Below are 12,607 nucleotides of genomic sequence, written 5' to 3' on the forward strand. Positions count from 1 at the left end.
ACTGAAAAATTTGCAATATGAGGGTCTGACAGAGAAATATCTTCCAGATGTTTCTCACCAAAATTTAAAAAGCCGGAAGTTTTCAAGCAGGCTCTAAAGCTTCTTTCAAAAAGAAAAAGGACAGAAGGCTCTGGGTCTTACAAGCTGATGAAACTTTCTCAGCCTTCCCTAGTGCTTTTTGTACTTTTTGGAGTATTTGGTCTTCACTGCAGAAGCTTCAAGTCATATAATCATAGAAGTGTTTGGGTTGGAAGAGACCTTAAAGATCATCCAGTTTCAACTCCCCTGCTCCAGATTCCAGTTGAATTCTACACGCAGCAGAGGATCTTGCTGACAGGGGGAGTGGATGAGAGTGCAGTAGAGGACGCTTCAAACCGCAAAGAGGGCGCGAGCAACTGCAAGAAAAGGCACAGGAACTCCATACAGATCAGACACGATTCGTACACAAAACCACTGTATCATAACTGTATTTAACAGCTGTGCTCTGCTAAACGGAGGCTGAAATACTCTGTAGAAAAATAAATCTTTAAAGGTTCAAAAATCAGTATCTTGCAAACATCTCCTGCTTCCTTGGAAGTCAAAACACATTTCATCAGAAAAGCGATGCAGGGCAACACACAACACAAGAGTTTGCTTTAAAAACATAGGAAAACAGACTAAAAAGGCTTTTACATGTAACCCACATCTTCCACCCCAGTTCACGAGAATCCGACAGCTGAACACCACGCTCTGATTTCTTGAGGGACTTTTCGAGTTCCTAGCACAGCTTATACTTTAAATACTCCCATTTTCGTTACAGTCTTCAGATCGTCAGGTGTGCTTCAGATTTTAGCACTGCAGACCCAGAACACTTGAAGATACTCAGACACTTTCAGTGATCTAGCTGCTAGCTCACAGCTACTTCAGATAACCTGAGGGTTACAACAAACACTTCTAGCTTTCCATCACGTCTTACCAGTTCTCTTTGGTGAGTGTTCCAGCAGACAAGTAGCACAGAGACACAGCAGGAATATTAACAGGGCCCCACTAATCATCCAGCAAATGAGATAGTATCCTCTGGGAAAGAAAACCCGATGTTACCAGCATCAACCTGCCAGTACAAAGCTGTTAGTCAGAACTGTAGAGAGCCTTAACTTTGCCATTTTCTAGCACTTGAAAACTTAACACATTTAGTTTTCATAGTGATCTGCTGACAGGAGGGGAACCAAGATGAATCCAGAATGTGGAAGTGATTTTGAAGACAGAAGTCTTGACCTTGATGTGTTTCCCTGCTAAATAACTCACGCTCACCAATCCATTTCAGTCAAGGCTCCCTGTCCCGTTCCCTCTTCCTGCCAGGACACTTTCTCTCCGCAGTGCCTTTGCCTTAGAGGAGTAAAAGCACACAGGAGCTGCTTCTGCTCTCAAGGGTAGCAGAGGAAGCCGCCAGGGTGGCACCGGGAAGCCCCACTCTGTCTAGACTCCCAAAGCTCAGCACAGAACATCAGCAAAATTTGACAGGAAGACCAATGAGCCTGGAGGTATATGCATGAAAACACTGTCATTCCCATGAATTCACCAAGTTCTGTTATCCTCACACAGCCTTTTAGGCCAAAGGACTGTAATTTGTTTGCTAATTCCCGGTAAACTAGGAGAGCAAAAAGGGAAACCTCCAACTTCCGCAAGGGTGTCTATTCTGGTAGCTCCTGCTCTCCCTCAGCTGAAGTTTATGAAGGTCCTTTGGAAGATTCCAAACCCAGCCGTAAGAACGCAGCAAGGTGCACACTACTAAAAAGAGGCAGAAGATGAAACGTTATTGTCTCAAGCAACTTATAAACATCAACCGCCCTATTTGAAAATACAGCACAGCCTGAACTAGTAAGAACTGAGACACTGATTGTGCCCACATTTAGGAAGCTGTTCATCCCAACTACTTGCATTTTAATTTTAAGACATGATTCTGTTTCTAAGAAACAGCACATGTGTGAGCTTCTAAGAACAGAGATGCATTCTTCCGTGGTCCCTGTAAAACCATCATGATTCAAATTAAGAGATTTGGTTCCCTATCAAAACTGTAATTAAAAGCCAATACTGTACAATACATCTTGTTTATGACTGTGAAGTTTTTCTGTGGCATGAATATCACCAGAAACAAAAATCTTCACTTTCCTATTGCTGTTTCGTTATCGTGGGAATTTCATTCTCAAATTTAATCCATGGAGTTATTACATACGCTACTTTGTATTAAAAGTTCAGTATAAAACAAGACAAAAGCAATAAAATCAAATCATTCAGTCTTCTAGGTCAGACATGTCTCACTTCAACTGGAGCTATAGTTCAAGAGTTCTGTTCTTCTTAAACGAGCGTGGTGAACCCTGTACAGCTGAAGATGTGCAGTATACACTAATAGCCAAGAACTGAAGCAAAATGAACTGATTATACAGGAGCATTAAATCCTTTGACAAAGTACTTCGTTTGAAAAGTCTGCTTCTGACTTAGAAATTTAGTCCGGATATATGTTCTTCCCTGCCAGAGGTACATGCAGCCTCTTCAGCTGAAGAAAAGTAACAGGAGGAAGATCAAGTAACATTAAAAGCATGAGTAATCCACCACAGTTCTCGCACCTTCCCATAAAAAGGTACAGAGATAACTTATTTATACATCATAGGAAGCATTACTCTGTTTTATCTTCGTCCTCTGCAGCATAGATAGCTTGATTCCGTCTCTTAATTTTTTTACCACCACTGTTTCCATTTTCATTGCCACCAATGCGCTTTAATGGTCTCTCACTTAAGCTCTTCTCTTCTACCAGCTTACTGACACCAGATTTCTCTGGTTCCTCGTTAGTGGAATCCATGTCATCAGAAGATACTGCCATGGAGTCTGGCATGATGCGGATGTCAGAGAAACTTGCAGAAAAGTCAGGAGGATGATCGGGGGAAGGATCGACAGAACACGTGCTTAAATCTTCATCACCACCTTCGTCATCCAGCATTATTTCATCTGGATTAATTGATGAAAGTCCGGAATTATCTGTATTATACTCGCTGGGTTCCTCTGCTGACCCAGTACTGTCCATCTCCTCTTCTTCCTCCTCCTCATATTCACCGCGTGCGGATCCTTCCTCTTTAGCTTGCTGGATCCTGTTATTGATGTCAGTGAGGCCAAACTGGGCACAGAACTCAGTGGTCTGTGGATTGATGGTGTGAACTGGCTCCATGTGTTTCTGGGGCTTGCTGGGATCGTAACAAGGAGCTGTCAACGTGAAGTTACAAGGAATTTTGAGGTCATGATTCAGCTCTTCTAACACCTCTTTGATGGCTTCTTCTGTCACGCTGTAGTCCCACCTAAATAAGCAGAAGAAGTTTAACAAGTGCAGCTAGTCAGAAGGCATTTCTCATTCCCATTGCAAGGAGAAACTTTTAGATGGACAATAAACTCGTCTTAGAGCAGACACCTAATTTCTCAAACATTTTTTTTGGGGAAGTACATTGCCTTTGCTCAACACTGAGATTCCCCTCTCCCCACCAAGGATTTGTGTGTAATGTCAGCCCACTCTCAATAAGCACTCACCCACCCACCCCCACAATCCAGCCTGAAAATCACCAGTCTCACAGCATAACTGGCTGATGATGAGCCACCACCTGCTTTTTGCCCCTCAAATGGGGGTATTTAAGTTTGCAGAACAAAACTAACCGCCCGCATCGAGCTGTTAAGGTGTGTGCTTTTGAGTACAGCTCTTGCCACCGTGCCCTTTCCTTTCCAAAGCATCTACCGGGTCCTACAGGTGTCACAGGCTGCAGAACGGAGAAACACACAGCTCTAAGGTGAGTTCACCTGCAGTCCAGCAAAATCGGGTTTCCCTCTCTAGTTTGCGTATGACTTACTTTGCGTGGAGGCCATTCTTTTCAGGCATATTCCATGAGCTGGGAGTCACATTAACAAGGCTGTTGGTGGCCTTCAGGACTGCAATCCACTCAGCATCGTACTCCAGTGAGTCACCTGCACTGGGATCATGCTCTACATCTATGATCTGTTCAAAAAACACAAAAAACAGACAAAGTGAGGTTTTTCTTTTGACAGCAGAATCTGATGAAAAGTCTGAGGCATTACTTGCATGGTACAGAGTTTTAATTACATTTCAAGCACACAGAGCTAGTGGTCCCAAACAAGTCCTCCCAAGTTAGCCCTACATCAAAGTTTATAACAATAAGGAAGTAAGAAAAGGGCAATCAAAGGTGAAAAAGGCATTTCTGTGTTTTGGCTTACAGCAATTAAAGCTCTACACCCTCCTCCTTACTGCCCACTACTGGACAGTTACACAACTTGGAAAACAGAATTTGCCTGCTCTTAAATTCATGCTGCCTTCTAAGCAGAAATACATCAAGGATTGCTACCCACAGCAATTGTGCTGTATAAACACATTCCTAGCACAGCAATTAAATTAACAGGAAATGATTTTTAGCTCTTTCCACAGCTGGCAAATAGAAATACAAACTACTACCTTCAGTGACATTAACAGTACACCTTCATGGAGCAAAAGCCCACAGTCATACTCCCTCCCACTTTCAAAGAGACCTTCCAGGCAAAATGGATCCCACCCGAAGGAAAGATAACGAACAATCTTCCCCTTAAGTTGACAAATAAATCCCACTTTACAGTAAGACTAGAGCTCCTACTTGGCCACTGCCCTTCCTAGCCAAGATATACGCCGAACAGAAAGCAGCAGAGCCGTTCTCATAGGAAGTTGCACCAGTTCCTGTTGGAATTCACAATACTGAAAGGAAATTAGAGTACTCAACCTGGGGCTCCATCCTGCCTGAATTCACGAATCCAGGTCTGAAGAAAGAGGCACAGCTGACCCAGACTAAGCTGTGAAAGAAAAGCCTGAAGGTGGGCTCTGCTCTTAGGCTGGACATTTGACAAAAAAACCCACAAGAGGATATTCGGTTCCACTTAAAGTAGAGATACTCCTCCAGTTAAGGCAAGTACTTGTGCTGTGGTGCGACGGAAATGGTAGGAATAAGCAAACACTGCACCTTCATGGTAGGATGCAAGGTCTGCTTATTTCAAGGCAATATTATACAAAGACCGTTCCACGCACACACCATTCCTAGCTTCTTTCCAGTTCCTCCATTTAGACACAAACTGAACTATTCCCCAGTTTATACCCAAGCGCAGAACTCGTCAGGGCAGACAAGTGAAGTATTTAAAAAGCAAAAACCCACTGCATGTGGTCATCACCTGCAGAAAGTCTCTGTGCGGCAGACATTTATCCAGAGCCAAAAACTTTGTTGCTTTTGGTAGCTCTTCTTTGGAGTTTGCCTAGGAAACAAACGGTGTTAACACAGTCATCAGCACCACAATGAAATCTGACCATTCTAAAGAAATTATAAAGAAAGATTTAATGGCACAACTTATACAGGAAAAGGCTTTCTGAAACAGAAAATCAACATGGGATTAGAAGAAAGGGATGGAGGGACAAGGAGAATCTCCACTGCAAGTCTAACAGGAAGCTGGATGCAGATCACAGCAAGATGAAGCAGGAGCCATGCTGCATGCTTAAGCAAGGTGGCTGAGCACACTTTGCCTTGAAGGAAAAAGGAAAACTTTAACATGATTGCAAACAAACTCGTTGAGTCTAGAAGGTCTAGAGTTACATTTCTACAGCTAAATAACTTGTGAACAGGAAGAGCATGTCACACCACTTTCAGGAATTACTCAAACCAAGACAAGTTTCAGCCTACAGGGGCTGGTTTCTGGCTTTACCCAGACAACCTCACCTGCCAAGCCTTACTACAGGCACACTTCCATCCCAAGTTAACCACAATTTTTGTTTCAATCCCTTCTCTATTTCTCTGTTTTGAAGTTGTCTCCTTCCACAACAAAGTGGGACAGAGTGCTTTTCTATAAGCTTAAATTAAGAAGTTTCAAATGCAGTGAAGTTTGCTATTACACGCTGTCCCCAAAGAGCTGGTAGTGACACCAATGATTTGTAACACCTCTTTAACTTACACAGCCCAGTAATCTAAACACGACTTGATATTCTGTGGCTTACTGAGTTTTAATAACTGAGCAAAACCAGCTGCTTTTTTTCTTTATTATTATCTGCGCTGGAATTCTAAAATGTGCTTGGGAGGCACACATTCTTGATGGGTTCCCCCCCACCCCTTTACCTGGTGTTGCATGAAAGCTGCAAATTTAACATGAAGATGCGCCGAGAACCAGTAGGTGGGTTTCAGGTGCTGCAGAAGCTCTGAGGCAGCAGGGCTTCCTAATGTGTTGCTCTCCACTTCTTGACGGAAGAAGGATTTCATTTTAAGAAGCTGTTTCTTGTTTCCATAGTGATATATGCTCCTTGGCCAGTCGTGTGACATAAATATATCAATTGGGCTCTTTAACTGTCAAGCCAAATGCATACAGAATAAATAAAACACACACGATAATGCAGTTCCAAAACGACACAGCACAGGATGGAATGCGCATAACGTGTTCTAACTCTGTACTGATCCGAGGTAGAAGGGCCTCACATCCAACGCAACCTCCCCATCTTTCCAGTGGCCTGTGAAGTTGTCAAGGGACTCTAGACTCCGTGGTTTGTGCTACACTTCCTTGGGACAGTCAGTAGTGTTCTCTATTTACCACCTTGCAAAAAAGATCATTTCATCACAGTAAGTGTCAGGCACTCAGAAGACGACTCTTAAAAATCACATCTATAGAGCAAGCTCTCTACCCACGATCAAAGGCAACTTTTTTTCTCACAGAATTTTTAAAAGCTTTGTTTAAAAGGGGTAATGGCCCAGCATGATATTCCTCCTCAAAGGACGCACCCCTCAGAAGTGTAACCGATATCTTAAGCACGTCTTGGTTCACTATTCAGAGTATCAGCTGTATCAGATCACACTTCGAGATGAAACCAGAGTCCAACTACTAAGAAACTTGGATTGAAGTGCACCAAACTCTTTACAATGACAGCAAATCTTTGTCCTACCTTTAGCACCCCTGCATCTACTGAATGCTTCAGTATGCAACTGCAACCTGAATAACCAAGAAGCTTATAAATACATGTATTCACACGACCACCTCAGCCAAACACAGCAGCCCTTGTGACAAAGCAGGGAATAGACTACAACTCAAAAATAAAGCTGATCTGTCCTTTGAGCGTCTCACCCTGCAGTAAAAAAAAAACTTTAACCACGGAAATTTGGGATCAGCTAATTCAGCTGGCTCCATTTTGATTAGTTAACTTTGTACCAACCAGCCTGTGTGTTAGACAAGGTGGCATGCATCTTCCTAAAGCCACCATAAAGCTGGATGAGAGGGGAACAGGCAGAGTACCTTCTGGCTGGCGAATTTTATCCAATTCGAAATAAAAAAGGCCAAAGCCTCACTCCTACCTGCATCTGAATCAGGACAAATTTGCACTGCTACACAAAGCACTGGAGGAGATATTCACCGGGAATCACAGCCAGCGTAAAATAATCGAACCATAGAATAGTTCGGGTTGGAAGGGACCTTAAAGATCATCTAGTTCCAACCCTCCTACCATGGGCTGGGACATGTTCCACTAGATCAATGGCCTGTCCACATTAGCTGGGAGATGTTGGTAAGGTTTTCTATCCTGTAGCGCACTTGTCCAGAGTAGCTTTAATATCTAACTTCTACAATACTGAAAACTATTTACCACTGTTTAAAAAAACCACATTTTTCACTGACCTGCTTGAGTTTGAAGACTTCAATATTCCTCACGTGGTAAGCGCTTCTAATCGTTTGCTGGTTGTATGGTGGACACTCAAAGTGGCCTGAAACATTGAAGGAAAGAACAGTTGCCTGAATCAATAGTGCTGTCCTGACGCTGTTTGCACGCTACCTTCTTAGGACACCTAGAGCAATCCCAAGCACAAGGCTGCTAATAATCACAGGAGATACTGTATTTCTTTTACACAAAGCTTACACCAATAGGCTGATGACTTCCTGTGCGAAGCAAATAAAAACGTTTCTACAATTGGCATTTCTTCCATTCTGTGCCTCATTTTCACAGAAAACATGGTATGTCCGTTGTTGAAACAAAAACCAGGATTTTAACTCCCAACATATAAAACCCAGGACCTGTCTGAAATAAGTGCCTTCTAGCAGGAAGATTTATGTGCTTAAATCCCAAACAAGGGTTTTCAACTCTCTGGTGAGACAACACCCCACACTGCTCTCCTCCACAGTTACGCTGCAATGTATACAGAGAGACGTTTGCTGCACAGCCATGAAACACATACCCACGCATACCACGGCTACACAAGCAAACACGCTGGCCCAGCCAAAGAACGTACGGTAGAGGGGAACAAGCAAGCTGGGCATCCACGTCCTGAGAGCACAGCTACCCTCTGTGAGCAGTCAGTGACCAGAACACGAGTCAGGACATAACTCAGAAGGAAGTATAAACCAAAAAATTACAAAGCACTACATGAGATCTGACTTCTCTCAGACCACTGATGCTGTGATCTTTTTGTGGCTCATCAAGACTGCTGCCAGCAGCCATGAGACTGCAGCCTAACAGATTCAGCAGCAGCAGGAATGACTCTAACTGCCCACGGGCACCAGGGGCTCTGGAAGTGCAAATATGTGTCTGTCCAAAAGGATGTACTCTCCAACTTTGCCTTGGGACAAGAAACCCAAATATCTAGTTGAGCTCCCATGTACTCTTAAGAATGAATGGAAAAATTACTTTTTTAGTAGTCAGCATTACTGTCAAAAGCCTCATTTCTCACATGCAATATTCAGGCATACAAACCGCATAAAATCATAGAATCATAGAGTGGTTTGGGTTGGAAGGGACCTTAAAGATCATCCAGTTCCAACCCCCCTGCCACCTCCCACTAGAAAACAAGAAATTTGATTAGCATCGATCGGTCTTAGACAGAATCAGGTACTCTAGAAAATTACCCCAGTACTGTGCAGCTTGAAAGCCACCTGCAAAGCCTTCTCTGAAGCAGAATATTACTAAATACAACACCACTTTACAGTCACTGTAAGTAAGAGAAGGCATTATATATGCATGGAGGAGATCAGAAAGACTAAGCTATCCTCTACCTGCTGACACCAGGTATCATCCGTGAAAAGATTCCTGTTCACTGATGGAGACTCTTCCAAGGAAGAACTTTTCAACGCACATGACCAGGAGGAGCTGAACTCAAAGTGGACTGATACCTCTGCACTTCTGTACAACATTGCACTTAACATAAATTGACTGTTTCACACAAGGAAGACTAAACCCGCTTGGATTGCATGCTATAAGGACTATGGGAAACCAATATTGTTCCATAAACAACATAAAGAAGGAGCATTCCTTCCTGCTGTGGTCACTAGGCAGCTACAAACTCATCTACTGCCTCCATAAAAATCCATGTGTTGGGCCAAGAGAGGTTTCCACCACACGGTGGGTTCACAGAAGAAGTGGAACAGCCAGGTTCTGCCACGGAGCCTTGGCCCAGCGCTCACCTGCTGCATCCCACCATACCTTTACGGTAGTCGTGAGACTTGAAGATGCCTGAGATACCGCCGATCCTCACGCCACGGAACCGCACCACGCCTGCGTAACCTAGGGGAGAGGAGAAGGCTGCTCATCACCACAGGGCTGGCGCCGGGCAAGGGGCTGGAAGGGAAAACACCACCAGGGGACCCTACCGAGGTAGTAGATGTTGGGAGCCACCCACCCGCCGTAGGGCAGCTCCTGCAGGTGGTTGGACGCCTCGTGGTTCCCCCCTATGAACACCGTGAGGACCGGGGCCTTCTTCTCGCCAGAGTAGTACCTGCAGGGACACGGCAGCTGAGAGAGCCCAGAGGGCCAGGCAGGACAGGGACAGGGACACAGTGGGGTGGGGACAAGGTCTGAGCCAGGCTGGAGACAAGGCCTGCGGCAGGTGAAGGGCACAGGCCTAGGATAGGGGACAGGATAGGGAACAGAGACAGCGGATATGGGACAGGACAGGGGCCTGGAAAGGGGACAGGGACAGCGGACAGGGGACAGGACAGAGGCCCGGACAGGGACAGTAGATAGGGAACAGGACAGGGGACAGGGGCCTGGAAAGGGGACAGGGACAGTGGATAGGGGACAGGGGACAGGGGCCTGGAAAGGGGACAGGAGCCTGGAAAGGGGACAGGGACAGTGGATAGGGAACAGGACAGAGGACAGGGACAGCGGATAGGGAACAGGACAGGGGACAGGGACAGCGGAGAGGGGACAGGACAGGGGACAGGGACAGCAGACAGGGGGCAGGGACAGCGGACAGGGAACAGGACAGGGGGCAGGGACAGCGGACAGGGAACAGGACAGGGGACAGGGACAGCAGATAGGGAACAGGACAGGGGACAGGGACAGCAGATAGGGGACAGGGACAGCAGATAGGGGACAGGACAGGGGACAGGGACAGCAGACAGGGGACAGGGACTGGGTGGGATGAGGATGAGGCCCGGGACAGGAAAAGGCACAGTGGCAGGGCCTGGGCCAAGCACAAGGCAGAACAGGTGGGACAGGAAGAACGGGGCCCAGGGCTGGGACAGAGACAGAGACGGGGCCCGGCTGGGGCCTGGGTGGGACAGGGCCGAGGTGGGACACGGCGCGGACCAAGAGGACAAGGACAAGGCTGGGTAGGGCCGGGAGGGCCCGGGGACAGGGGACAGGGCTAAGGGGCAGGGGTCAGGGGGCAGTCAGAGGGGTAGGCGAGGCCGGGAGGCGCACCGGTAGAAGGTCTGCATGTGGCGGTACTTGGCGGGCACGGCCATGCAGCGCAGATCCGCCTCGTTGCGCACGGCCTGGAAGTCCCCGCAGCACAGCAGCAGCTCGGGCCGCACGTTGTGGCGCCGCTCCAGCAGCTCCAGCGTCTCGTACATCTTGTCCAGCGCCCCATGGCAGCACCCGGCCACCGCCACCTTCATCGCCGCCCGCACCGCGCAGACTCCGCGCAGCCGCCGTGACACCGCGCAGACTCCGCGCAGCCGCCGTGACACCGCGCAGACTCCGCGCAGCCGCCGTGGCAGCGGCGCCGCCGCCCCGACCTCGCGCAGCCGCCGCGCCAACGAAAAGCGCAATCACAGAATTGCTTAGAATCACGGAATCATAGAATCACCAGGTTGGGAAGGACCCACCGGATCATCGAGTCCAACCATTCCTATCAATCACTAACCCATGTCCCTCAGCACCTCGTCCACCCGTCCCTTAAACCCCTCCAGGGAAGGGGACTCAACCCCCTCCCTGGGCAGCCTCTGCCAGGGACCAATGACCCTTTCTGTGAAATCTTTTTTCCTAATGTCCAGCCTGAACCTCCCCTGGTGGAGCTTGAGGCCATTCCCTCTCGTCCTGTCCCCTGTCCCTTGGGAGAAGAGCCCAGCTCCCTGCTCTCCACAACCTCCTCTCAGGTAGTTGGAGAGAGCAATGAGGTCTCCCCGCAGCCTCCTCTTCTCCAGGCTAAACACCCCCAGCTCTCTCAGCCATTCCTCATAAGGCCTGTTCTCCAGCCCCTTCTCCAGCTTTGTTGCTCTTCTCTGGACTCGCTCCAGAGCCTCAACATCCTTCTTGTGGTGAGGGGCCCAGAACTGAACACAGGATTCGAGGAGCGGTCTCACCAGTGCCGAGTCCAGAGGGAGAATAACCTCCCTGGCCCTGCTGGTCATGCCGTTTCTGACCCAAGCCAAGATGCCATTGGCCCTCTTGGCCACCTGGGCACACTGGATGATCCCTGCCCCGCTCCTGCTGGCCACCCCATGGCTGACAGAAACCCTGAGGTTGGCCTAAACATCCCCTCTTCTGCTGCCTTTGGGCACCTCCTTCCCCAGAATCGTGTCAGGTAACCACAGCAAACCAACACCTGGTCCACTCCGGCCTGGCCACCGAGCACCTTCCCCTGCCAGGCACCCTTTGTCTCTTTTTCCTCTGGTTTTCACTGTTCCCTGTGAGCAAAGCCCGTCTCGCTGCTCTGCTGGCAGGCACTGCCCGTGGCCTCCATCCCCAAAACCCTCCAAACCCAAGAGATTAATTTGATGGGTGGACTGTTCAGTGGATAATGAAACAGTTGGATGGTTGCGTTCAGAGAACAGTGGTCAATGGCTCAGTGTCCAGATGGGGCTCTGTGACAACTGGTGTCTCTCAGGGACCAGTGCTGTTAAATATTTTCATTGATGAGATAGATGGTGAGATAAACTGCACCCTCAGCAGGTTTGGAGGTGACACAGAGCTGAGTGGTGCAGTTGCCACACCAGAAGGACAGGATGTCATCCAGAGGGACCTGGACAGGCTGGAGAAGGGGGGCTGTGAGAACCTCATGAGGTTCAACAGGGTCAAGTGCAAGGTCCTACACCTGGGTTGGGGCAATCCCTGATTTCAGAACAGGATGGGGGATGTTGTGATTGAGAGCAGTCCTGTGGAGAAGGACTTGGGGGGCTGGTTGATGAGAAGCTCGACATGAGCTGGCAATGTGTGCTCACAGCCCAGAAACCAACCGTGTCCTGGGCTGCATCCAGAGCAGCACGGCCAGCAGGGTGAGGGAGGGGATTCTGCCCCTCTATTCAGCTTTTGTGAGACCCCATCTGGGGTATTGTGTCCAGCTCTGGAATCCTCAACATAAGAAGGAGATGGAGT

At 47.8% G+C, this 12,607-nt stretch overlaps 1 protein-coding gene across 1 annotated transcript; it reads right to left on the reverse strand.

The window, feature by feature from the left end:
• Positions 1-104: 104 nt before the first annotated feature.
• On the reverse strand, positions 105-10,934 carry DBR1 (debranching RNA lariats 1). The gene is made up of 8 exons (XM_069865053.1): positions 10,712-10,934; positions 9,658-9,782; positions 9,491-9,571; positions 7,696-7,781; positions 6,156-6,380; positions 5,224-5,304; positions 3,867-4,012; positions 105-3,326 (listed from the first exon to the last, which is right to left on the reverse strand). The coding sequence occupies exons 1-8, from the start codon at positions 10,906-10,908 to the stop codon at positions 2,654-2,656; spliced, it is 1,614 nt and encodes a 537-aa protein (XP_069721154.1). The 5' UTR covers positions 10,909-10,934; the 3' UTR covers positions 105-2,653.
• Between the last annotated feature and the right edge of the window lie 1,673 nt (positions 10,935-12,607).

The sequence above is a fragment of the Phaenicophaeus curvirostris genome, chromosome 10 (assembly GCF_032191515.1).
Source record: "Phaenicophaeus curvirostris isolate KB17595 chromosome 10, BPBGC_Pcur_1.0, whole genome shotgun sequence".
Lineage (NCBI taxonomy): Eukaryota > Metazoa > Chordata > Aves > Cuculiformes > Cuculidae > Phaenicophaeus > Phaenicophaeus curvirostris.

What these genes read in the sequence shown, in the direction of transcription:
- DBR1 (XM_069865053.1), bottom strand. Translation starts at nt 10,908, where the DNA reads ATGAAGGTGGCGGTGGCCGGGTGCTGCCATGGGGCGCTGGACAAGATG. An exon ending in GTCTCACGACTACCGTAAAG is followed by an intron (nt 7,782 to 9,490) that starts GTATGGTGGGAT and finishes TCAATGTTTCAG; the next exon opens with GCCACTTTGAGTGTCCACCA. An exon ending in AAGTCTTCAAACTCAAGCAG is followed by an intron (nt 6,381 to 7,695) that starts GTCAGTGAAAAA and finishes TTGGCTTGACAG; the next exon opens with TTAAAGAGCCCAATTGATAT.